Genomic DNA, 24,992 nt, shown 5'->3' on the forward strand with positions numbered 1-24,992 from the left:
TCAAGCAAACAAACATGGCGGACTACCGAGAGGCGCCCTTGGCCACCCGGCCAAAAACACTGGACCCCAACGAGTATTTTAACTTATCGCCGGACCTGCGGCGCGCAGAGGAGGAGAGAGCGGCGCTGCGGGCCAACCTGAAGCGGCAGTACCAGGTGCAGCTCAACAACCCGCACAGGAAGGAACTCATTGTAAGTATAGTATATAGCCACGTTAGCATGCTAGCCAGCAATGTCAGAGGAGCCCACTTCAGCTATAGCAGCGTACAATATACAGTGTTTCTCAAACTTTCAATGTCTCCCCTTAACTCTGACAGTGTACAAAGGGAACCAAATCATTTGGTTCCCTTTGTACACTGTCAGAGTTATGGGTCAATTTAGCTCTGGTGCGATTTGGAACGCACGCAGTGGAATCCACTTTGAGATACATGGGTGGCAATGACCAGACCAAAATAATATACTATATAAAACGTGCCATTAGTATTTATTAATCTGAATATGCGAGTACGAAATTCTTCTTTACTCACCTTATAATGAATTAACCGGACGCGGAATTCACAAGATGAAAATATACATACAGTATACATACAATACAGTCCCTCGCAGACCAGTCCACTTTCACATATTTCTGACAGGTAAACACAGGCTAACAGCTGAAGGTAATCATCACATTAATTGTGTGTGATGTCATTTCATTAAAGGTGTTATTGAGCGCTAGCCTAGCGTGGACGTTTCCTACTGGTACATTTAGTTTTTTTTTTGTTTTTTTTTCCTGTTGTATTTTTGTTGTTTAATACACCGTAATTTAATTAGGTGATATAACCTTAACCTTTGTTGTTGTCAATTTTGGGAGGGCACAAAGGCCAAATGCTAAGGCAGGAAGGCCATCAAATAAAACAAGGTTTAGTCCATTGAAAGAATTACCGTAATTGAATTTAAAGTTTTACTATGTAACTTTTTTTATAAAACAAATCTTAAAATTGTCCTAACTGTTAAATCGCTAAAGTTTTAGAACACCCACTCCGTTATTTTCAGCTTCTGAAGCCTTCTCTTTATATGTTTTCTATGAGCCGTGAGGGGGGGAGAATTTCGCGCCATGATTACGTAATCTGCATCATCTGTATACGTTGTGTATACGTTGCCCAATCACATCGCCGATCATGCACACATGGTACACTACCGGCCAATGCAGCGCATCTTGAAGTGGGGTCGCCATATTTGTAGTCGCCCGTGTGTCTCTTTACTCAAAAGGTAATTCTCGCCTACCAGGCAGGGTGAAATAGTCCGTTTCTCCGGAATGCCTGAACGCACAGGAACCAGGGACCCCTCTAAAGATAGCTCTCGGCGTTGTGGAGGCAGACGCGGGGGTGTGAAGGTACGAAAAACGGGCGAAAGACGCGAACGCGACCGCGGTTTGCTATATGGCTACTGACCACTAGTTGAGAATCTTACACAGTATAGCTTTAAGGTTAGGATGATTTTGAAATGTAGACTATCTTCAGTGAAATCTCAGCCCTGCACAAATCAAACTTACTGCATTGGTCATGGGTCATCAACCCCTGGGCTTGTGATGGACATTTTCCTCAATATATATTTTTGCCACGGACATACAAAATGAGTGGTCAATAATATTACTATGAATAAAATACTAAATGTACTCCAGTAGACATGATGGAGAACACATTGTGTTTTTAAAGATGGAGAGTGGTTAGTCATCCCTTTGAACTTTATTAAAAAAAATTAAGTAGGAAAGCTGAGAGGGAAGGTGTAGATGGAGCAATTTATAATCCATTTTCAAAAATTGCTTTAAAAGTCAAGTGTATTATTGTTATTATTTCCATGGCCATCTCTGAACCTATTACTACTTTCTTACCTTGTTCACTTTCTAATTTTTCCAAAGTGATGGCTTTGAACTTTTCAAAGCACTAAAGGCAATTAGAGAAGAAATGTCAAATTGACATCGTCCACATTAAAAAACCTGGTCTCTTTATTAGAGTGTTAATGTCAAAGGGCATTCGCGGTGGAAAGCTTAAAGCCCCTATCAGAGTCGGTACCACGGTTTAAAGCCCCTATCAGAGTCGGTACCGAGGTGAAGAGCTATCCACCGCGGTGTAGTGTATTCTACTCTGTAGAATACACTATTTTTGTCATGAAATAAAATTTCATCCAACTCCAAATGGACCCTTAATGAAACCCTTAATGAAACCAAATGGACCCTTACGGGTCTATTTGGTTTCATTTGTATACTGTCAGAGTTAAGGGGAGACCTTGACATTGTAAAGTTTGAGAACCACTGATGTAGACCAAAATGCAGGTTTAAATTAATTCTGCAATGAATCTCTGTATTAACAATTCATCAGGATTTCTTTATAAGGCTCACTCATTGTATCACGATATATACGATACCTCTGAAAAGGCATATCGTGGAGACATTGTATCGTCTAAACAATATTTATCACCATATCGCCCACCCCTACCTAAAAATAAACAAAACTACTTCGTTACTCACCTAAACAAAGGTAGTTTTGCGTAGTTGAAAGCCGATTCTCCGTGGTGGGAAACCTCTCAGCACCCCACCCACTCTCTAAAATACACTATTTTTGTCATGAAATAAAATGCATCCATCTCGACCGCCACTGTTGAGTATTCTTATTTCCGGGTTGTGTCTGCGGTGGTAGAGTTGGATTATTTCATGACAAAAATAGTGTATTTTACTGAGTGGGTAGGGTGCTGAGAGGTTCCCCACCACGGAAAGAGCAGAGAGACCTCGCTAACACTCTGGACCAGAGCTAAAATGCCCCCCCATTTGTCGCCTGTGGTTATTCTCACCTGGTTCATTTGCTTCTTGTCTGTGCAGGAAGACCCTGCCCTGACGCGTTGGGTGTATGCACGGACCAACCCCTACCCGCACTTCAGACCCACAAACAAGACGTCTCTGCTGGGCACGCTCTTTGGCGTTGTCCCTCTTTTTGTCCTCTACTACGTCTTCAAGACCGACAGGGTATGAGACCAGAATGCACTGCATTGTGTTTGTTTGATTCCTCAGGGCTCGTTCTGTGGTGGGAACTTCTCGTTAATAAAATTAATTGATATGCACTTCCAAATAGGTCGATGTCCTGCACCAAAACGTTCTTCATAACCTGAAAAAGACTATTCGTTGGTCGAAAACGTTATTTTTGCTACTCGGAAGAATAAGCTGTCTATGTGGACTGTCTTTTTTCTTTGAAACTTCTCATTAATTACAATGCAACTATCGATTCTTTTCTTTCCCTTACTATTCTATCCACTGCTTTTTCAGTTAATCAAATGATCAAGAAGTGCATTTTGTAAAATATTATTTTATTATTATTATTATTTTACTATTAACGTCATCATCGATTAACCTAGGGCTAGGCCTTGTTTTATACTTTGTTGCATAACAGTGTTGTACAAATATTTATTACTATCTTTGCATATACTGACATGCCCCAAAGTATGGATTATTATTTTATTAACTTATCGTTTAGTTCAATTAACCGTTGCATTGCACCCTTAAAGACATTTAATGACATTATCATTATTAGTGTGGTACAGTACAGATACTATGAAAGCAGTAAGCCACAAAAGGCAGTGAGAGGAGGTGAATTCTAGAACAGCTATGGGGATTTATGGTTTATTGCTTTTGTAAAAGCCATTGCACTGCTTATCTTTGTTAGTTTATTGTTATTATTTGTGTTATTAAAGTTGTGATTATTCAGTATTATTTGGCATTATTAGTTGTTAGCAGTGTTGGGAAAGTTCACTTTAAAAACGAACTAGTTCAAGTTCAAGTTCAGAACTTCTAAAATGAACTAGTTCATTTTTAGTTCATAATTCCCCATTATGAACTAAAGTTCATGGTTCCCCAAAATGAACTACATAGTTCTTTTTTAGTTCTTTTTTTAACCATATTTTTTTTATACTTTTGGCAATTCAAAAAAAAAAGGAAAAAAAATATATAAAGGTCTATGTTTAGACGTTTCTGCATGCTATTATTTGTCAAAATTATTGGACTCAGCCCATATAGAACCACACACAGCAATAATTTCATCCAACTTAACATTGAGGTGCCCACAATATCAGTCCTTCCTGCACCCTTATTGTGAAGGACTGAATGTAATAATAACCATGTTATTGTCTCATTGTGTGAAATATCATAATATTCAAAACAAATATTTGACTCCAATTGATTCCCCACACAGTATTGACTTGATATAGCAATAAAAAAATATATATATTACACTGCAGTTGTGGGAAAACTAAAACATTGTTCAAAAACACAATTCCGATTTTGGTCATTTTGGAAATAGGGCAAAAAATATATTTTTCTTCAATCTACTGTCTTGACACTCTAACCAAAATTGTGCTATAGACCATAATCTACAAATTGGAAGTGAAAGAAACTTTAACACACATTTGAAATGAAAACAAAAAATTACATGTACAGGGAACCCCACTAGAAAAAACAAAAAGTTACATGTACAAGGAACCCCACTAGAAGGCAGACGTTTCTAACCGTGCACAGCATGTTTCCGCGTTGGTTAAAATAGCTGATCTACAAGCTCACGTTGTCTCGTCGATGCGACGCGTTGTGAGCTTGCAGATCAGATATTTTCGCCGTGCAACACACATAGGACAAAGTATAGTCAGTCAGGCTTGCGAGACGAGGAGGAGATACACAGTGCAGCAGCAGAGTGCAGAGTAGACAGCACCGCATATCAACGGAGGAACGTTCACGAGGAGCTGCGTGCAGTGCCTACTATTGGAGCATGTGAATGAAAGAGAGACGAGAGGAGCAGAGGACAGACGACCGCGGAGGCGCGGACCGCCGCATGAACGGCCGACGAACGCCGACGAACGTCGTTCACGGGCGTCAGAATGACCGCGTTCGACAATATCGTTCATCAAGCGAAAACAATTACGTTCAGTTCACGTTCGCCCAAAATATGAACGTGTTCATGAACGATCGTTCTTTGAACGCGTTCGGGTACAACACTGGTTGTTAGTTATTATAGTTTGTTAGTTAATTGATTGATTAATTCGATGATTTGGTCACCAAGGGCACGCCTCTCCAAGCCTAACTGATTGGCAGGCACATTAAGGGTTTAAGTAGGCCTGGGTAATGAGGGGAGGGATGCACCTGGGTGGACAAATGTTTTTTCCCAGCACAGAGCGACCAGCACCAGAGAACAATGCCATTAGGAGAAACTGTTGTTTGTACATATTATGCACTTTATGGAGAAAGTTAAGTAAAATATGCAACCTAAATATGAAGCTGTGTCTTTCGCCTGTCTGCGTACAACTAAAAGTCTGGTGCATCAGTGCATTTGGTTGAGTTAGTTTGGAGCCGACAAATTGCAGTTACAGCTTTCATAAAACTTTTACTACCGGTACATATGTTAACAGGAAAATCATGGACATATCCCAGTTAAGTAACAATTTATTGCAAGAAAGAATTCCACAAGAAAGTAATCCCTGCGACTGTCTGCACAAAAAAATGTAATTGCTGTGCAAATTACGAATGCTACATGTCGCGTTAAGTCATTTGTAAAACCTTGCACGTAAAACAGGAGTACTCAACTTACTTAGGAAAAACAGAATAGTACAGTGAATTTTGTAAAGATTTGGCGAAGTGATCCCTGCAATGATTCATAGGGTAAATGTAAATGTTTACAAGCATTTTAGAATGGGTCTCATCAAGCCAATTGAACAATTTGTTTTATGAAAAACTAATAACACTGTACAAGGCTGTTACAGGATGGTACACCCTGTTCTCCACCCCTGTTCTTTTCCATTCTACTATTCTATTCACGTTAGAAGTGAAGGTTTCATTGAGGCACCACTTGTCTCTATTCAGAGGTTTCCATCTAAATAATCACCCAAGGGAAATGTCAGTGAGACACAGCTGAAATTGTCACACTGCTAGGCTATCACGTTCACTCTTTGAGAAAATAGGCAGCACAAGCGAATCATAAAATGCTCATTCATAAAACATGCAGTGGGGAAAATGTCAGGAAGATGAAGAGGGTTTTGGTGATATCACAGCGACAGCACTGACCCCCCCCCCCCCCCCCCCCCCCCCCCCCCTTCTGCTTTTATGTCTACAGGATAACAGAGATGAGCAAATCAAAGCCGGGACCCTCGAGCGCAAGTTCAAGCTGGCATACTGAACTTTAATCTCTGTAGAAGGACTATTATATTCTAGTAATGTCCAGAGTTGTGTAATTAATTACTGTTAAATTAATAAAACCGTATGTTGTTGAAAACTAAGAGTGGCTTTATTTTACTTAAACATTGTTAAAACACTCCACCTCTGTGACACTTTGGGTTTTGGGTAAAAATGTCATCCGTTTATTTTTCTCCTTTCACCAAATTAAACGGGGCATCAAATTCAAAGGACACAAGATATTTCATTGCATGAAAGTTGATGAGGTTAATATGACATTTTTTGCCTAACACATGTATGAGGCTAATTATTGTAAATGCTATACTGTAGGTATTAATTATGTGCATATAGGACAGCTTGTATGGCCATTTACTTTTGGTTAGGGTTAAAGTGACTGCGAAGTGTCTCCCAGCACTGGTAGTAGCTCTTGTCCAGCCTCTGGCAGGTTTCTAGACCCCATTTGGTCACGGCCATACTGAATGAGGACTCAAACATGAAGGCCTGGGGAAAGAAATGGGGAAAATGTTGGATTTTATTGTAGGCCTATTACTTTGTCAAAACAAGCTTTTATGGATTGTAATATACAAACAAAACGACTGATTTTCAACCCAAAAAAGTTTCCAGTGAGTACACGGTAGTACGACAAAGTTATTAGATCAAGACAGGATGAGCTTGCAATAAAAATTTGGAGCATATTTAGCTGTGTGCACTGTGCAGACTTGATATATATTTGTGTTGTAGTCGTTTGTCCTGCACTTAGATTACTTTTGTATTGTGTGTAAATGGTAAATGGTGCATTTATATAGCGCTTTGGGAACCCTTCGTGCTCTAATAACGGTTTCTCTACCCCTGAGCTATGCCACCCTGAGCTGTGTGTGTGTGTGTGTGTGTGTGTGTGTGTGTGTGTGTGTGTGTGTGTGTGTGTGTGTGTGTGTGTGTGTGTGTGTGTGTGTGTGTGTGTGTGTGTGTGTGTGTGTGTGTGTGTGTGTGTGTGTGTGTGTGTGTGTGTATATATTATATATATATATATATAAAACAACTAAATTGATGAGTTTGATTAACCACTTAATCCATATTTTATACTTGGTCGCACAACAGTATTGGGCAAATCCAGTGAAAAAAGCTGATTTACAATGTGATGTGGATGTGCTATTTTCACTCATTTGAAATATATATAAATCTTTTCGTTTTTTTTCTAATAGTCAATTTAATAGATTGATTTGATCAACTGTTGCACCCCTACTAGTTTTCTCATTTAAAACATTGTCGTTTACCATGGTTCCCTCGGCCACTCTCTCTGGTTTGAGGTCTGTGGTGCTGTTCTTCTCGAAGCATTCCCCGTCAGGGCCGTGTGGGGTCATGATGCTGTGGAGGCTGCCTCCTCCGGGCTGGAAGCCCTCTTCTTTGGCCTCATAGTGGCCCTTGATCAGACCCATGAATTCACTCATGCAGTTCCCTAAAGCACCAACAGGGGGAGGTATGAGACAACACTGCACACTACTAGACCAGGTCTACTCAACCTTGCTTGAGTAGGAGTCTTCAACGTTTTTCAGCCCAAGGACACCTCTGGCTGAGAGATAGGTGAAGCGGGACCCCCACTACATATTGTATACAATTGTGTTGCAAATTAAACTTTTTTGTAGATTTCATGGATACTAGTTTTATAGACTTGTTTGACAGCACTATAGGCCTATGTTGGATTCATATTAAAGGAGTAGTTCACCCCCAAAATGACTTTTTTTCTATTGATTACTCAGGCCATGGAGAGTAGAGTTCAATAATATTTTTTGGTTTTTGTCACATTCCTAAGACAAAATTTTGATTCGAGTAAATTTACCCCCATTGATTCCGGATGGTGACCCGTTTCGAAACGGGTCACCATCCGGAATCAATGGGGGTAAATTTATTGTTATCACATTTTTGTCTTAGGAATGTGACAAAAACCAAAAAATATTATTGAACTCTACTCTCCATGGCCTGAGTAATCAATAGAAAAAAAGTCATGTTGGGGTGAACTACTCCTTTAATGTGTATTTTCACCCCCCCTAGGGGTACCAGACCCGCTGTTGAAGACTCCTGCAAAATGCAAATGTGTCCAAGGGCCTCAACCTAAAATGTTGTTTTTTGGTTACAAGCTACATGGATTAGGGATGTGTGTGTGTGTGTATACTATAGTGTATGGGTATGGGCCACCAGTAAGTAGGTGGACATGGAATATGCATGCATGTGAGATATTGTGGTCTTACGGTGATAATATGGTGGACGGAAGGTGTTGTTCGCCACACCCCAGCGAGGCGGGAAGATGACAAAGTCAGCGATGGCCACACCTGGACGAGTGGACTTGGCTGTCAGCACGGTGAAGATAGACGGGTCCTGCAGGTCAATCACATGTCAATGAATGTGGGTGATTTGTCACTTCATTCAGAAGAAAATGTCCAGTCTTATTCCTGAAGTGTTGCACATTCTTGTGTATTGATTAAAGTCTGTGAATCATCACTGTTGGCCAGAAACCCTGTATCTTTTTTCTTTTTTGCACTGACAACAAAGGGAAAAAAATCATTCTTTAGCTGATCCGATCTACAAGCTCAGAAAACCTTTTAAACAACCTGAACCCTAGCATGTGTGAGCTCATAGACTGGCTATCTTTGGCAATGAGATGTGGTGTAGAGAGAAATACTAGAGGTATATAGGGCTTAACAAATGAAAAACCAATGAAAGGTATTAACAAGAGCTGTAACTACTGTACATAACAACTACCGACTCAGTGAGATCCATTGGATTTTTTTTTCCTTTTCTCTCCATTTCCTGGAAAGTAACATCAGTGATAAGGTTACAGTGACTCACCGCATGGTCAAAGGCCACACAGTTGATGACCATGAAGTTATCCAGGTTGTATTTGTATGGCGTGTAGTTTCCATGCCAGGCCACCACGTTGAAGGGAGAGAAATCCTACAAACAAACCGACACAAATCACTAACGTCTACCAGCCAGCAAACACAAAAGGACACAAATTGAATTGTTCAGGTGTGAGGGGTCAAAGAAACAATGAATAATGTCTTTGTAATCTTGAATTCCAAGACTACGGTAAGCACTTCATGACACAGGGAGCGAGAGAGAGAATACAGATGATAATGATATGGATTGTACTTTGAAATAGGCTGTGCTGACTTTCATTCTTTGAAATCTTTTGATACCATTCTTCAAGATACCAGGCTTCAGGTGTTATGGGGTAGGCTAAATTGGCTTTACAATCAAACTTTCCCAAACTGCTCGTTATGACGCACACAGCGAAGCGGGGGTGAGCCTAGGGGAGTAAGCGGCAGCCACAGTAGGCGACTTCTTTCTTCATCTCAATTGTTAAAATCACCACAATTTTATATAGCTTCTCTGTTCCGATAATGGCACTTTTGAAGAGACATTCAATGGCAGCTCTAAAATCAATAGAATTCATTACAACTTGAGCTACCTTCGATGTGACCCACACAAGCACAAAAGCACACACACTCTTCACAACTGATATACACTCATGATAAAAGCTCACCATTACACCTATACATGTACAGAGACGCACATACCCCCACAAATGAGTACAATCACACCCATTACAGTACATACACTTACAATAGCATTTGCATGAACATACATAATGAACTTGTCATACGTTGAGCGGCTTTGTGGACCACAAGAAAGGCAGGTAATATTTGGACATCTCAGTTGTAAGAACTCTAATAACACTATTAAAATAAACTGAGAGATGGGGAGAGAGGAAACACTTGCACAGTGACACACACAGGCATACAAGACACAAACATATTGGTCCAGTCAAGCAAATAATAAGTTAATTTGAGCAATTTCACTGCACTGTGGGGGAGCCAAACAGCAGGACAGTCGCAGCTTCCTCCCCCTCTGATCAGAACAAACCCCCCAACCCAGTTCTTTCGAGTTGTTTCCAGCCTCTGGGGAACTCCAGGTGTCTAGAAGGTCAGGTGCAGCTGGCAGACTCAGACTTACACCTCTGCCACCACCTCCACGTAAAGACAGAACATAGAGACTGAGGAGGAAAGGACTGGAGGGAGATTTGTTGTGCAACAAAGGCAATACCCCACCCCAGGGGCATCACAAGGGGGGGGGGGAGTATAGGAATGAGTTACTACTAGGGCCTAAGGTGGAGGGGGCCGAGGGGCCTTAATTATTTTATACTTTAGCTATTGAAAAATAGCAGATCTACAAGCTCACAGCGCAGCACCGAGTGCCGCGCTGCGAGCTTGTAGATCTGCTATTTTTTTTAAAGTCCTGAAAATGTGTGCAAATCTTTGAATATATGTATTTTTTAAGCGAACGTTTGTAACTCAATTTTACTTCTGGGGGGTCCCTGGAATTAGATATTTTGAGATGGGGGCCTGTGGACAAATACAAATCATTTTGGGGGTGCTTCACGTGAATAAGTTTGAGCAACACTGACATAGAAATTGGTTTTTCAAAAAACCTCAGAAGGATTTGAAATGTTCAAATTGAAATAGACACATTTTCACGATTTTTCAAAAATAGCAGATCTACAAGCTCGCAGCGTGGCACTCGGTGCCGCGCTGTGAGCTTGTATATCTGCTATTTTTCAATAGTTAAAGCACAAAATAATTGTGCGGGGGCCCGCAGTGAATCCTTGTACCCAGGGCCCAGAATTTGGTGTGACACCCCTGCCCCACCCTTGTGTTGATGTTGTCTTTTCCTGCAGTATATAAGGACCTTGTCACCCCCCCCCCCCCTGAACACACACACACACACACACACACAAACCCCTATACCCTATCCCTGTCATACATTATGAGGCGAGTCAATTACGCGCCCAACAGGACATTTAACGGGGGAAATCGTTCTCTGAGTGAAACATACCGAGATTAATGTTTAATTTGGGCAAGGTTTTTTTTTTTTTACTATGCAAAGCTATGCAAGTACACTGTCTGTAACTCAGAGATGCGTTAACTAATTATGAGTGATTAAGCCGTATTAGGGAACCGAGGCGGAAGCATGCTGAATGGAAAACGGCTAACGATTTCACGTTAAGTCGTCGACAAGAACTGTTAAGCTAATAGGCCTAACGTGGATGGACACGGTGTCCTGCTTGTAGTGCTGTGGTCCAGTAGCGTAATTTATAATCGCCTACTGGCGACGGTGGCGAGGGATTTCTTTTGTTTTATTCATTCTGTTTTCAATAAACTAAATATCTGCCCATAGTATCTACATATAAATTCATAGGCTATTGGCTATTATATGTATTTAGTAATTTCCAATATATTAAAAGTCTCTAATCTCCTAATCTATGGGCCCCCCTTTACAAAAGTACAGGGCCCTTTTGATCTGAAAACCCATGCAGAATAAGGTCTAATTTCACCCCTGCTGTGGTCTTTATGATAATGGCCCACAAATGTCATAAGTGTGAAAAGTAAAACTGTCATGAAAATGAGCTCTACTCTGAGCCCAATTAGGAAAAATGGGTGTGAGGCAGTACAAATTAACTACATGTAAGGACTAATATATTGCTAAATGCAGGTAGGCTACACTGTACGTACATGGCATCATCTCAATACATTCAACGAGAACAGTGCTCTTCCAAGCACAGGTCTCCGCCAGGTCAGGCGTCCTGGTGGCGTTATAATAGGCCAATGTGAAAAGGGTGGCATGTCTTTCTCGCCAATCTTAGGCCTTTCACGGCATGATTTGAGGCATTGTGTTCCAAAAGTCTACCTGCTGGTGGCGCTCTAACAGCTATAGGCCAATTTGAAAAGGGTGGCATTTGTTCCTTGACCTAGTGGGAATATGTGTGGCAAATGTCATGGTAATCGTGTGCATGATTTGAGGCATATTGTGTTAAAAAACAGAGCAATCCTGCTAACTTTTTAGCCAATTAGGATGGAATATGAAATATCGGACAGATTGGGCTTGATCACATGACTATAGAGATACTGTGTACTGATTTACGTGATTGCTGGAGAAAATCTGATAGCAAATAATGTGTTTTACATAAGTTGGCCTCCTGGTGGCGCTATAAAAAGCAAATATGAGAAATGCAGGGCAAAGGTTTTTCCTTAGCCTCTAGGGAGTGCCCATACAAAGTTTTCAACTGATCGGTGGAGTTAAAGGTAAAAAGACAAATTGGCCTGTTATAGCGCCACCATGAGGCTGATTTGAGGTGGCATTTCTTCCTCTGCCTAGTGGGAATGTGCGTGCACAATTGCTCCAAGATTGCACGCTGTGTTCATGATTTGAGGCATTTTGCTTAATGTTTTCACTAAAATAGAGATGCTAGACTTCATGTGGTTACATACTGTAGCCTACCTCCCTCAATAGGAGGTGTTTGCCCTCACTCAGAGGACAATATTCCGCTGCAGGGGCGTCACAAGGGGGGAAAAAGTGGGACTGAGTTACTAGGGCCCATGGTCGAGGGGCCTTCATTATTTTATACTTTAGCTATTGAAAAATAGCAGATATACAAGCTCACAGCGCGGCACCGAGTGCGAGCTTGTAGATCTGCTATTTTTGAAAAGTTGAGAAAATGTGTGCAAATCTTTGAATATATTTATATTTTTTAAGCGAACATTTGGAACTCAAATTTTGCTTCTGGGGGGTCCCTGGAACTAGATATTTTGAGATGGGGATCAGTGGCCAAATACATTTAATTTTGGGGGTCCTTCACATGAAAAGGTTTGAGCACCACTGACATAGAAACATAGGTTTTTCAAAAAACCTTAAAAGGATTTGAAATATTCAAAGACTTGCACAAATGTTCACGATTTTTCAAAAATAGCAGATCTACAAGCTTGTATATGCTATTTTTCAATAGTTAAAGCACAAAATAATGCGTAATAACGTGTTCCCAGTCCAAGTGCGTTAAACCCCCTCCCCCTATGAAGAACATTCATGGGGGGCCCGCAGTGAATCCTTGTACCCAGGGCACAGAATTTGGTGCGACGCCCCTGTTCCGCTGTAATCTGAGAACTCTCCTCTTCAGACTCCACTTTAGCCCTGGCCAAGACTATGAGACTTACCTTGGTCATTTAGTTTTTGTCGTTTTGTAACTTGTTTTTCCTGACCACAATGTAAAAATGTAGATAGCAGGTTATTTAATCATATCAATACACCCTCAATACAGGAGCCCCACAGGGTTGTGTGTTGAGCCCTCTCTTGTACTCCTTGTATACGCATGATTGCGTGGCCACCAACAGCTCCAACGTCGTCATCAAGTACGCTTACGACACAACAGTGATGGGCTTGATCGACAACGATGATGAGACAGCCTATAGAGAGGAGGTTAGCGCTCTCACACGTTGGTGTGAGGAGAATAACCTCTCTCTCAACGTCGCTAAAACCAAGGAGTTGATAGTGGACTTCAGGAGGCCTACGAGAGAGCACGCCCCAGTTCACATCGGTGGAGTGGAGGTAGAACGAGTCAGCGAGTTCAAATTCCTTGGGATGACCATTACAGAGGATCTGAAATGGTCCACTCACACGACTTGTGTGGTGAAGAAAGCACAGCGGCGGCTCTACTGTCTCCGACGCCTAAGGACTTTCAGGGTGAGCCCTCACATCCTCAGGGCATTCTATATTGCTACTATAGAGAGTGTCCTGACAAGTGGCTTCACTGCTTGGTATGGGAACTGTACTGTCCAGGACCGCAAGGCTCTACAGAGAGTGGTGCGGTCAGCTCAGCACATCGTAGGAGGTGCGCTTCCCTCCCTACAGGATCTACACGACAGTCGATGCGCAGCCAAAGCTGAATCCATCATTAAGGACAAACATCACCCCAGCCACAGACTGTTCCACCCAATGCCACGCCCTCGACCCGGCAAGAGATACCAGAGTATCATGAGCCACAACAAAAGACTGTGGCAGAGTTTTTATGTAGCAACCATAAGGCTGCTGAACGAAACCTGAGGACAATCCAAGTCGACTGCTAGTGCTTAACTGTTTTGCTTTTAACATGATACTGATTTTACACTATACTGATTGCACTTTATTCTAGGTCCTCTTTTACAATATACTGATTTTATTACTAGGCTTCACATTCTTATTGCTTTACTTTATTTTTCTTCTTGCTCTGAGCTGCAAATGTGGAAGCCTGCATAAACAAGCATTTCACCTCACCTTTACTTGTAATTGTGTTGTGACAATAAAGTTGAACTTGAACTTGAACTTGAGATGCTAGGTTCGTTGTTCACCTGGTACTGTTCAAGGTACAGATTATGTTCTTGATCGTATATTGTTTAGACCGATGCTAGGTTTACTCGTGATCCCAGTGTTGGCACTACACTGTCCCTCCGCATTTGATGTATGTGACTTATTGTCACTCTGGCTCTGGTTGAGAGTGTCTGCTAAATGCCTGAATTGTAATATAGAGCAATTGGAGGATGACGTTTGCATTCTGCACTTTTCCACATGAACATGTCCCTATTCTGGGGCGAACATTTGAGGAAAATAGCAGATCCACAATTTCAAAAAGGTGTAGACTGTAGGGTAAAAAAGGAGTGGACCAAGTATAGAGCCCTGGGGAAACCCGCCTAACTAAGTGTACGTATATGGTTAAATTGGTTAATATTTGAAGACGCGTCAACAGAGTGCGCAGGTTTTTTACATCCACATATTCAAACACCCATAAAGAAAGTGAACAATTAGCAAACCACCTGTTGGCAGGCAAAGAGCTTTCCCTGGTACTTGTTGATGATGGTGTAACCTGTGGGCACTTCACGATCTTCATACCATGCAACTGGACACTGGAAGTCCCTTGGATTAGCCAGGCCATTGGCTCCTGCAAAGATTACACACCAACTCATTGGCCTTCATCCTGTATATCGTCACTGTCGGGCAGAAATCTGATATCTCTAAGTTTCAATGTTGTAAATTCTTTCGCAAAGTAAAGCCCTGCTTCACCATGCAAGGCCGCAGCACAACAATAGTGAAAACAGCCGATCTACAAGCACACAACGCCTCGCGGGTGCGAGGCGTTGTGTGCTTGTAGATCAGCTGTTTTCACTAGTTTACATCATTTTTTAAATGATAAATAGAAAACAAACGGTTTTGGACATACAAGGTTTCCACCCGACAACGACAATATACACACACGGCTATCAAGCTATCTATCAGCTGTGTGATCCACACAGCTGGTCTCTTTGATTGTACTTTATTTCATTTGACCACTGACAAAAGGCAATCAAGGAGACATTGGATCTTCACAAAAGACTGAAGGAAAGACATGGAAGACCATTCACACAAATAGACACATGTGTCATACACATCATTATGCATATCCATGCACATGACTTTACATACTGTAAACACACATAGCCATAGGCCTACCTATGGGTCCCAGGTCTGGGAGTTCAAAATGGGCCCCGTACACCTCCAGTATGTAGCCTCTGGTCTCTCCAAACACATCGACACTGAACCGCATCCCTTGCTAAAAGTTAAAACACACATACAGTATTAAGAGGATGTGCAGCTGAGATAAGGTCTCCTGTTCTCTTGTTTAAATATCAATGTGTTTGAACTATTATATAGGTTGGTACAGTAGATCACATGTATCAACAGCTCAGGCTACAATATGAGATATCTCTTCACACAGGCAGTGGAAAAACAAATCACCTGGATGACACAGATCTCGTTGGGCTCAACCAGCATCTTCCCAAACTCAGTGGTTATCAGGATCTCACCTTTCTGGGGTACTGGATGGGGGAGAGAGAAGGGGGGTTGAGCAATACCATCATCACAAAATGTAAGTTTGTAAGTTTTGTAGAGGTAAAACAAAATCCTCATTGTTGGACAGACCGATGAGGAAGTCTCCATCTGAGTTATTGAAACACCTGTAAAGACAAAGAATGTGTGATAAAGTAGGGGATATTAGGCCTACTGTAACATCAAAACCAGAGTTAGGGCTGTCACGATATGACATTTTATATGACGATTAATTGTCACTCAAATAATTGGCGATTAACGATTTAATTGTGTTTTTGACGTTGATAATTACATTTCTGTTTGGCTTTTAGGCTTTGAAGCTGCACATGGCAATCATGACACATAACCAAATATACAAAAAAATTACTGACATATTTGACAACTTTATACTTATAACATTGATAGTGGAAATAGCCGATCTACAAGCTCACAACACGTCGCGATGCGACGCGTTGTGAGCTTGTAGATCCACTATTTCTTTTTTTTTTTAAATATATGAACATTTTTCAACATGGAACCGATTATGACGATTATGAAAAATTATCACGATTATTTCAAAAAAAATCACGATTAGACGATTATGTAGTAATTGTGACAGCCCTAAGGCAGACCACAGAACACAGACCTGTCAACCATGGAAGTGTTGCAAGTGTACACATGAATGCCAATGCCATTGCGAGATTTGCTGTCCCCAGCGCCACAGACAGTGCGCAGTCCCTGAGACATGCAAACAAAGAGTCTCAATCAACACATTTGTAACTACACTGTTTATAACTGATTCTGTAACAGTGACACTTACAGACACAAAGTCCACTTTCTCCTCTGAGGATTTAGGAATGGTGAATGGCAGCCACCGCATCTATATGACAGGAATCACATAATCACGTTATTTAAGAAGAACAGGGCCTTGTTATGCTGGCAGAACATTATCAGACGGAATCAATTTAATCGACCAAGCATGTTCACAAAAGGGTTTCTGACTTGGTGCATTGCTGTCAGACACTCATAACAATGTATATAAGGAGTTTAGGGTCTGGCCAGGTGTGAGTAGTGTGAACAGTATTGGAATGTATGCTATGACAAGACATGTATCATCATCATCATCATCAGACCAGTTAGAAATATAACAATGGCATTGCACAGATGTTGTTAAATATTGCACCTATTAGATATTTATTATAGACATTGCTCTTGATAGGTCCAACAGGGTTCGAATTATGTGGGGGGCTGGGGGCCAATGGGGGCTTAGCCCCCATAGATAAAGTCTGGGACCCCATAGTCAAAAACCCCTATGGGGTCTCTTTTTTTTCCCAAGTGTTTTTTTTTTTTTTTCTCCCCTTCGCTCTCTTGCTCTCATCAACACAAACGTAACCTCTCAGTGGCATGTAGGTGCTATTTGGCTACTATTTTCCAGGACAATTTCAAAATAAACATGTTGAATGATCGATTGTATAGATGCGCTTCTGTGCAGAGAGGAAATGGCTTTCATAGGACGAGCCTTTAACGGTCGTCCACTCTGTCGTCAGTCCGTATCTTGCGCACTGACGACAACAACACAGGCATAAAGGAATATAACAGAACACCAAGACAAGACCATGTAGGCTATAAAGGCATTAAAGGACCTACACCATGAATTTTCACTTTTTCTATTTTAAAACCTTTTTTTGGGGTCCCACTGGCACCTTCTATCCTCACAAAGTCCTATTTCTGACCGTTGTGTCTTTCTCTGGTTTTGGGCAGACAGAGATGAAAAGCTTTCCACGGGTTCTCAGAACAGTGCTGTTCTGAGAGTTGACGAGAGTGACGTCACTCTCGGATTCCCGTTTTTTTTTCAGAGTCCAAAAAAAAAAAAATTCAAAAAATTTTTTTTTTTCAAAACTTTTTTTTTCAAAAAAATGCAATGCAGAGTCAAAAAAAAAAAAAATTCAAAATTTTTTTTTTCAAAACTTTTCAAAAACTTTTTTTTTCAAAAACTTTTTTTTTCAAAAACTTTTTTTTTTCAAAAACTTTTTTTTCAAAAACTTTTTTTTCAAAAAACTTTTTTCAAAAAACTTTTTCTTTTTCAAAAAACTTTTTCTTTTTCAAAAAACTTATTTTTTTCTGGAAAAACCCCACTAGATGCGCCCCTGAGCAAACAGAGGCCATTTTGGTATTGCAGCTGGAGAGCCTCATTATAGTAGAGCTAGAACAAACAAAAAGAATGGTCAGAGTGTTTTTTGAGGGTTAAAACCCTCAAATTTTGAGCATATATTTATACAAAAAATATAGTTTTAAAAGCATGGTGTAGGCCCTTTAAACATCGTCCTGCTCGTCTCATCGTCACTCAGTCAACAATTGGTGAGTGAGTCGTGGCTATAGAGTTGGAGTAATGATGGATGCTATGCTGCTAGCTAACACTGTTTTGGCTAGCGTTGTGGACACATTGTATGGGTCCTGAAAATAGCAGATCTAGAAGTTCACAACGCAGCGCGAAGCGACTCCTTGTGAGCTTGTAGATCGGCTATTTTCACTTCTACTTGTTTGGGTTTAGTTTCTTTTCGTCAGCAAGAGCCGTTGGCCGCCGCGTCCACGTCCATGGACGCGGCCGTGGACGCGTCCATGGACGCGGACGCGAAAAAAACGTCCGTGGACGCGAGGCCGCGTCCACGGACGCAAACGGCCGGCCGTCACGGACGCAACGGACGCGGCCGTGGACGAGGCCGCGGACGTGGACGCAAACGGCCGGCCGTGGACGAGTCCATGGACGAGGCCGCGAAAAAAAGGCAGCGGAAAAAAAAAAAGTGTCTATTGTATGTATTTTTTGATGGAGAATTCAAATATGACCTTCTTTTTTGCATAGGACAACTCTAACCTGCATCAATTGGTATTTTATAATTGCCAATTGTACCCTATCCATCTGAAAAACAAATTGGATGTCTATTGTATGTATTTTTTGATGGAGAATTCAAATATTACCTTCTTTTTGGGATAGGACAACTCTAACCTGCATCAATTGGTATTTTATAATTGCCAATTGTACCCTATCCATCTCAAAAACAAATTGGATGTCTATTGTATGTATTTTTTGATGGGGAATTCAAATGTTACCTTCTTTTTTTAGATAGGACAACTCTAACCTGCATCAATTGGTGCATCAACCTACTATCTATCTATCTATCTATCTATCTATCTATCCATCTATCCATCTATCCATCTATCTATCCATCTATTTATTTATACTTCACCTTTAGTCCAGAAGAGAGTTCAGCATCAGGAACTTGCACACATGTAACTGTGTCATGACTGTGTCATGGAGCTAAAACAGGGCTATGTTAAATACTCAAAATGACTCTGATGGACCAATCAGGGTGGTGGTGGGGGGAGGGATCAACAATAGACAGAAACTGGATAATGCTTTGTTAACTGTCCCACCTAAGTCCCTGCTAGTCTGAACAAACATCACCTTCCCTCTCATAACACTACTACTACTACATTTATATAAAGCTGCTCTTGCATTTGAATTCAAGTCTGACACAAGTTAAGGTTAACTTAGGTAGTATTTCATTTTGCTGGCTTTTAGGGTCTGTGTGTGTGTGTGAGTGTGTAGGCTCACAAATTATTATAATTGTCATTAAGTGACTCTATCTATCTATCTATCTATCTATCTATCTATCTATCTATCTATCTATCTATCTATCTATCTATCTATCTATCTATCTATCTATCTATCTATCTATCTATCCATCTATCTATCTATGTATTTATACTTACTGTTTACATTTTCTATAAATATTTATTTCTATATAAAACTCAGTTGTGTGGAGTTATTGTGTGCCTTTTCTTGTAGCTAAAGAGTCCATTTGTTCACTAGACATTAAGTCAAGGTTACTATTTTGAGTTGAAGCTAAGTGTTTTATTGCTTTGTGGTTTAACATGATTTAAAAGGCAAATTCATTGTTATGGTTACTTTAGAAGACTGCTTTTGCATTCATGAGTTAAAAAGAGAGCCAAGCTAATTCAAAGAGTTAAGTTAAAGGAACACAAAACATGACCTAACTCGCTGCCATTGGACAGACAGTTACAACATAGGCCTACTCTTATCTTTCACAGAACAGACAATTATCATTTGTTTTATCTATTTGAGACTATGTAGCTGCTCTATGGGAAATAGAGCATTATATCAGCCTATTCAATTGATAATGACCAATGGGTGCCAGTTTCTAAGTAGTTAACCATATTAACATAACAATATATGTGGCCTAGACATGGATATTGCCCAATCAACTCGTAATCTACAGAAATGTCCACCACATCACACAGTATAAAACTTAGTAGGCTCAGTGGATTCACCTATGTTAAATCATGTCAGGTTAGTTTGGTTCAAGGTTCAAGTATAATAATTTATGAGACAAAAATGTAAACAGCACAAATGTACAATCACATCTCGGCTAGAATGATAACATAAAGTCCTGACTACTCCTTGTTATTGTGGTCCTAAATACTACAATGATTAGTTTGGATGCATTGCTTCTATCATGTCCAATTAAAAATAAATACATTACATACATACAGAAATCTGCCTTCTCCTGTATTGTATTAGTGACATTCATTATAAATAGTAAAATAACGGGACAGAGCAAAAAAGGCCTCTGTTGTGTCTTTATCTGATCACATGCAATCAGACACTCACACTGCACAGCAATATATAAACTTTATTACAGGCTCAAGGCCCACAGGGTAAGAAGACAATACATTACAAAGATAATAATTAAAAAAAACAACAACAGAGAGTACATTCACAAAGCCCCACCGGAGCTAAAGAGGCACTCATGCCAGTGTCCTCTAACGGTAGACGTGTACCTGACAGAGCTTTCCCCACATTGGTTACAGATATAAGGTTTCTCTCCGGTGTGAATTTGTTGGTGTATTTTGATATGTTCCAGTCTAGGAAAGCTCTTTCCACACTGGTCACAGCAATAAGGTTTCTTTCCAGTGTGATTTTTCTGGTGTGCTTTGAGATGATGCATATCACTGAACCTTTTCTCACACTGGACACAGCAGTATATGGCTTCTCACCAGTGTGGATTTTCAGGTGTCTTTTCAGAGCCGTCTTCAGAGTGAACCTTTTCCCACATTGGTGACAGCAGTAAGGTCTCTCTCAAGTGTGAATCTTCTTGTGTTGTACGAGGCTAGATTTTACAGTGAAACGTTTGCCACAGTGTTCACAGCAGTAAGGCTTTTCTTCGGTGTGAAATCTCTGGTGTACTTTCAGAGCAGCCATTAAACTGAACTTTTCCCCACATTGGACACAGCTGTATGGTTTCTCTCCTGTGTGAATTCGTTCATGTATTTTGAGATAAGACAATCGAGTAAAGCTTTTCCCACACTGGTCACAGCAATAGGGCTTCTCTCTAGTGTGAATTCTCTGGTGTTCTTTTAAAATCCCCTTTTGAACAAATCTTTTCCCACACTGGTCACAACAATAAGGTTTCTCTCCAGTATGTGAACGCTTATGATCTTTTAATTGTCCAGACCGAGCAAAATACTTCCCACATTGTTCACAGCTGAATGGCTTCACTCCGGTATGAATTCTCTGGTCTACTTTGAGATAATAAATTGAGCTGAAGGCTTTTTCCACATTGGTCACAACAGCACTGTCTTGGTTTAACTGAGGACAGCACAGGACAGGGAGAGAAAACACACACCTGATAAGAGCCAGATTCACACATTGATCAGCATTTAAGTAACATCATCATTATTATTGTTGAGTCTGAAAAGAACAATACAATGTGATAGATCTTTACACATCTGACCCATAACATTATTAGCAATTCACATGGTTACTATAATAGGTGAGTCTTCTAGCTTTTTAAAAATGTAATATTTCATTAATTCTTTCTCTTACTAAGTGTAACATCCCACTTCTTAATTGTATATTATTTGGAAAGGGTTAGCAAAATGTTTGCCATAAATTCAATGCTGAGTTGCATTTGTTTTCCTACATTTTCCCCTTCAATGTATTATTACAATGTATTTACTATTTCTTACTTAGGTCTACTTAACTTTGTATTTTTACATTATTATATTGATCAACATTAACACATAGTGTGTGTTAGGTTAGGTTAGTTGCAGAGTGTCCACAACTGTCCAGAATACACTGTACATAATAGACTCCAGACTTCAAGTGAAGATGAAATCTCTAGACGGCACCAGCGGCAATTCTGATGAACGGGTGGAACCCAAAGACCATCAAGATCTCTGTAAGTCACAGACTGAGTAAGTCTCCAGATAAACTCACACACATCAAAGTGTTTAAACATTACTTTTATCATTCATGACATAATATCATGTTACTGTTACCTACATGCCTTTATATGGGGAGAACCAAGCAACTTTGACCCAGTTATGATTTTGCTTTTAATAGAAAGGAATCCCTTACATTGTTGTATGTTAAATTACTTTCTGATCTGTTTGTGTTCATTATAACAGCCACAGGAAAGATACATTGTTTCAGATTGTTCCAGAGACTGATGACAGACCCTGGATGTAGCTCTGTCAGGTACACGTCTACCATTAGTGGACACTGGCATGAGTGGCATGAGTGCCTCTTTAGCTCCGGTGGGGCTTTGTGAATGTACTCTCTGTTGTTGTTTTTTTAAATTATTATCTTTGTAATGTATTGTCTTCTTACCCTGTGGGCCTTGAGCCTGTAATAAAGTTTATATATTGCTGTGCAGTGTGAGTGTCTGATTGCATGTGATCAGATAAAGACACAACAGAGGCCTTTTTTGCTCTGTCCTGTTATTTTACTATTTATAATGAATGTCACTAATACAATACAGGAGAAGGCAGATTTCTGTATGTATGTAATGTATTTATTTTTAATTGGACATGATAGAAGCAATGCATCCAAACTAATCATTGTAGTATTTAGGACCACAATAACAAGGAGTAGTCAGGACTTTATGTTATCATTCTAGCCGAGATGTGATTGTACATTTGTGCTGTTTACATTTTTGTCTCATAAATTATTATACTTGAACCTTGAACCAAACTAACCTGACATGATTTAACATAGGTGAATCCACTGAGCCTACTACGTTTTATACTGTGTGATGTGGTGGACATTTCTGTAGATTACGAGTTGATTGGGCAATATCCATGTCTAGGCCACATATATTGTTATGTTAATATGGTTAACTACTTAGAAACTGGCACCCATTGGTCATTATCAATTGAATAGGCTGATATAATGCTCTATTTCCCATAGAGCAGCTACATAGTCTCAAATAGATAAAACAAATGATAATTGTCTGTTCTGTGAAAGATAAGAGTAGGCCTATGTTGTAACTGTCTGTCCAATGGCAGCGAGTTAGGTCATGTTTTGTGTTCCTTTAACTTAACTCTTTAAATTAGCTTGGCTCTCTTTTTAACTCATGAATGCAAAAGCAGTCTTCTAAAGTAACCATAACAATGAATTTGCCTTTTAAATCATGTTAAACCACAAAGCAATAAAACACTTAGCTTCAACTCAAAATAGTAACCTTGACTTAATGTCTAGTGAACAAATGGACTCTTTAGCTACAAGAAAAGGCACACAATAACTCCACACAACTGAGTTTTATATAGAAATAAATATTTATAGAAAATGTAAACAGTAAGTATAAATAAATAGATGGATAGATGGATAGATGGATAGATAGATAGATAGATAGATAGATAGATAGATAGATAGAGTCACTTAATGACAATTATAATAATTTGTGAGCCTACACACTCACACACAGACCCTAAAAGCCAGCAAAATGAAATACTACCTAAGTTAACCTTAACTTGTGTCAGACTTGAATTCAAATGCAAGAGCAGCTTTATATAAATGTAGTAGTAGTAGTGTTATGAGAGGGAAGGTGATGTTTGTTCAGACTAGCAGGGACTTAGGTGGGACAGTTAACAAAGCATTATCCAGTTTCTGTCTATTGTTGATCCCTCCCCCCACCACCACCCTGATTGGTCCATCAGAGTCATTTTGAGTATTTAACATAGCCCTGTTTTAGCTCCATGACACAGTCATGACACAGTTCCATGTGTGCAAGTTCCTGATGCTGAACTCTCTTCTGGACTAAAGGTGAAGTATAAATAAATAGATGGATAGATAGATGGATAGATAGATAGATAGATAGATAGATAGATAGATAGATAGATAGATAGATAGATAGATAGATAGATAGATAGATAGATAGATAGATAGATAGATAGATAGATAGATAGATAGATAGATAGATAGTAGGTTGATGCACCAATTGATGCAGGTTAGAGTTGTCCTATCTAGAAAAGAAGGTAACGTTTGAATTCCCCATCAAAAAATACATACAATAGACATCCAATTTGTTTTTGAGATGGATAGGGTACAATTGGCAATTATAAAATACCAATTGATGCAGGTTAGAGTTGTCCTATTCCAAAAAGAAGGTAATATTTGAATTCTCCATCAAAAAATACATACAATAGACATCCAATTTGTTTTTGAGATGGATAGGGTACAATTGGCAATTATAAAATACCAATTGATGCAGGTTAGAGTTGTCCTGTTCCAAAAAGAAGGTAATATTTGAATTCTCCATCAAAAAATACATACAATAGACATCCAATTTGTTTTTCAGATGGATAGGGTACAATTGGCAATTATAAAATACCAATTGATGCAGGTTAGAGTTGTCCTATTCCAAAAAGAAGGTAATATTTTAATTCTCCATCAAAAAATACATACAATAGACATCCAATTTGTTTTTCAGATGGATAGGGTACAATTGGCAATTATAAAATACCAATTGATGCAGGTTAGAGTTGTCCTATGCAAAAAAGAAGGTCATATTTGAATTCTCCATCAAAAAATACATACAATAGACACATTTTTTTTCTTTTTTCGCTGCCTTTTTTTCGCGGCCTCGTCCATGGACTCGTCCACGGCCGGCCGTTTGCGTCCACGTCCGCGTCCCCGGCCGTCTGCGTCCACGGCCGCGTCCACGGCCGCGTCCACGGCCGGGACGGCCGGCCGTTTGCGTCCGCGGACGCGGCCTCGCGTCCACGGACGTTTTTTTCGCGTCCGC

At 40.1% G+C, this 24,992-nt stretch overlaps 2 protein-coding genes across 2 annotated transcripts in view; one reads left to right on the top strand and one right to left on the bottom strand.

Moving 5' to 3' along the window:
* ndufb4 (NADH:ubiquinone oxidoreductase subunit B4) lies at window positions 1-6,283 on the top strand. Its single transcript, XM_080752206.1, has 3 exons — window positions 1-191; window positions 2,857-3,000; window positions 6,125-6,283. Exons 1-3 carry the CDS (start codon window positions 15-17, stop codon window positions 6,185-6,187), a joined length of 384 nt encoding a protein of 127 aa, XP_080608332.1. The 5' UTR covers window positions 1-14; the 3' UTR covers window positions 6,188-6,283.
* hgd (homogentisate 1,2-dioxygenase) overlaps window positions 5,442-24,992 on the bottom strand; it is a 24,745-nt gene continuing 5,194 nt past the window's right edge. Inside the window, exons 5-14 of the mRNA XM_080752204.1 lie at window positions 16,706-16,765; window positions 16,532-16,623; window positions 16,000-16,034; window positions 15,817-15,896; window positions 15,532-15,631; window positions 14,859-14,983; window positions 9,028-9,132; window positions 8,430-8,556; window positions 7,458-7,639; window positions 5,442-6,684 (exon numbers count right to left, since the gene is read on the bottom strand). Coding sequence (XP_080608330.1) covers window positions 6,553-6,684; window positions 7,458-7,639; window positions 8,430-8,556; window positions 9,028-9,132; window positions 14,859-14,983; window positions 15,532-15,631; window positions 15,817-15,896; window positions 16,000-16,034; window positions 16,532-16,623; window positions 16,706-16,765 — 1,038 coding nt within the window. The 3' untranslated portion in view covers window positions 5,442-6,552. The remainder of the gene's footprint in view (window positions 6,685-7,457; window positions 7,640-8,429; window positions 8,557-9,027; window positions 9,133-14,858; window positions 14,984-15,531; window positions 15,632-15,816; window positions 15,897-15,999; window positions 16,035-16,531; window positions 16,624-16,705; window positions 16,766-24,992) is intronic.

Source organism: Nannobrachium achirus (assembly GCF_963921795.1).
Source record: "Nannobrachium achirus genome assembly, chromosome: 21".
Taxonomy (NCBI): Eukaryota; Metazoa; Chordata; class Actinopteri; order Myctophiformes; family Myctophidae; genus Nannobrachium; species Nannobrachium achirus.

Excerpts from the sequence above, each read along its gene's own strand:
- ndufb4 (XM_080752206.1), top strand. The coding sequence starts at position 15 with ATGGCGGACTACCGAGAGGCGCCCTTGGCCACCCGGCCAAAAACACTG. Across the intron at positions 192-2,856 it reads CGCACAGGAAGGAACTCATT|GAAGACCCTGCCCTGACGCG; the intron begins GTAAGTATAGTA and ends TTGTCTGTGCAG. Across the intron at positions 3,001-6,124 it reads ACGTCTTCAAGACCGACAGG|GATAACAGAGATGAGCAAAT; the intron begins GTATGAGACCAG and ends TTATGTCTACAG.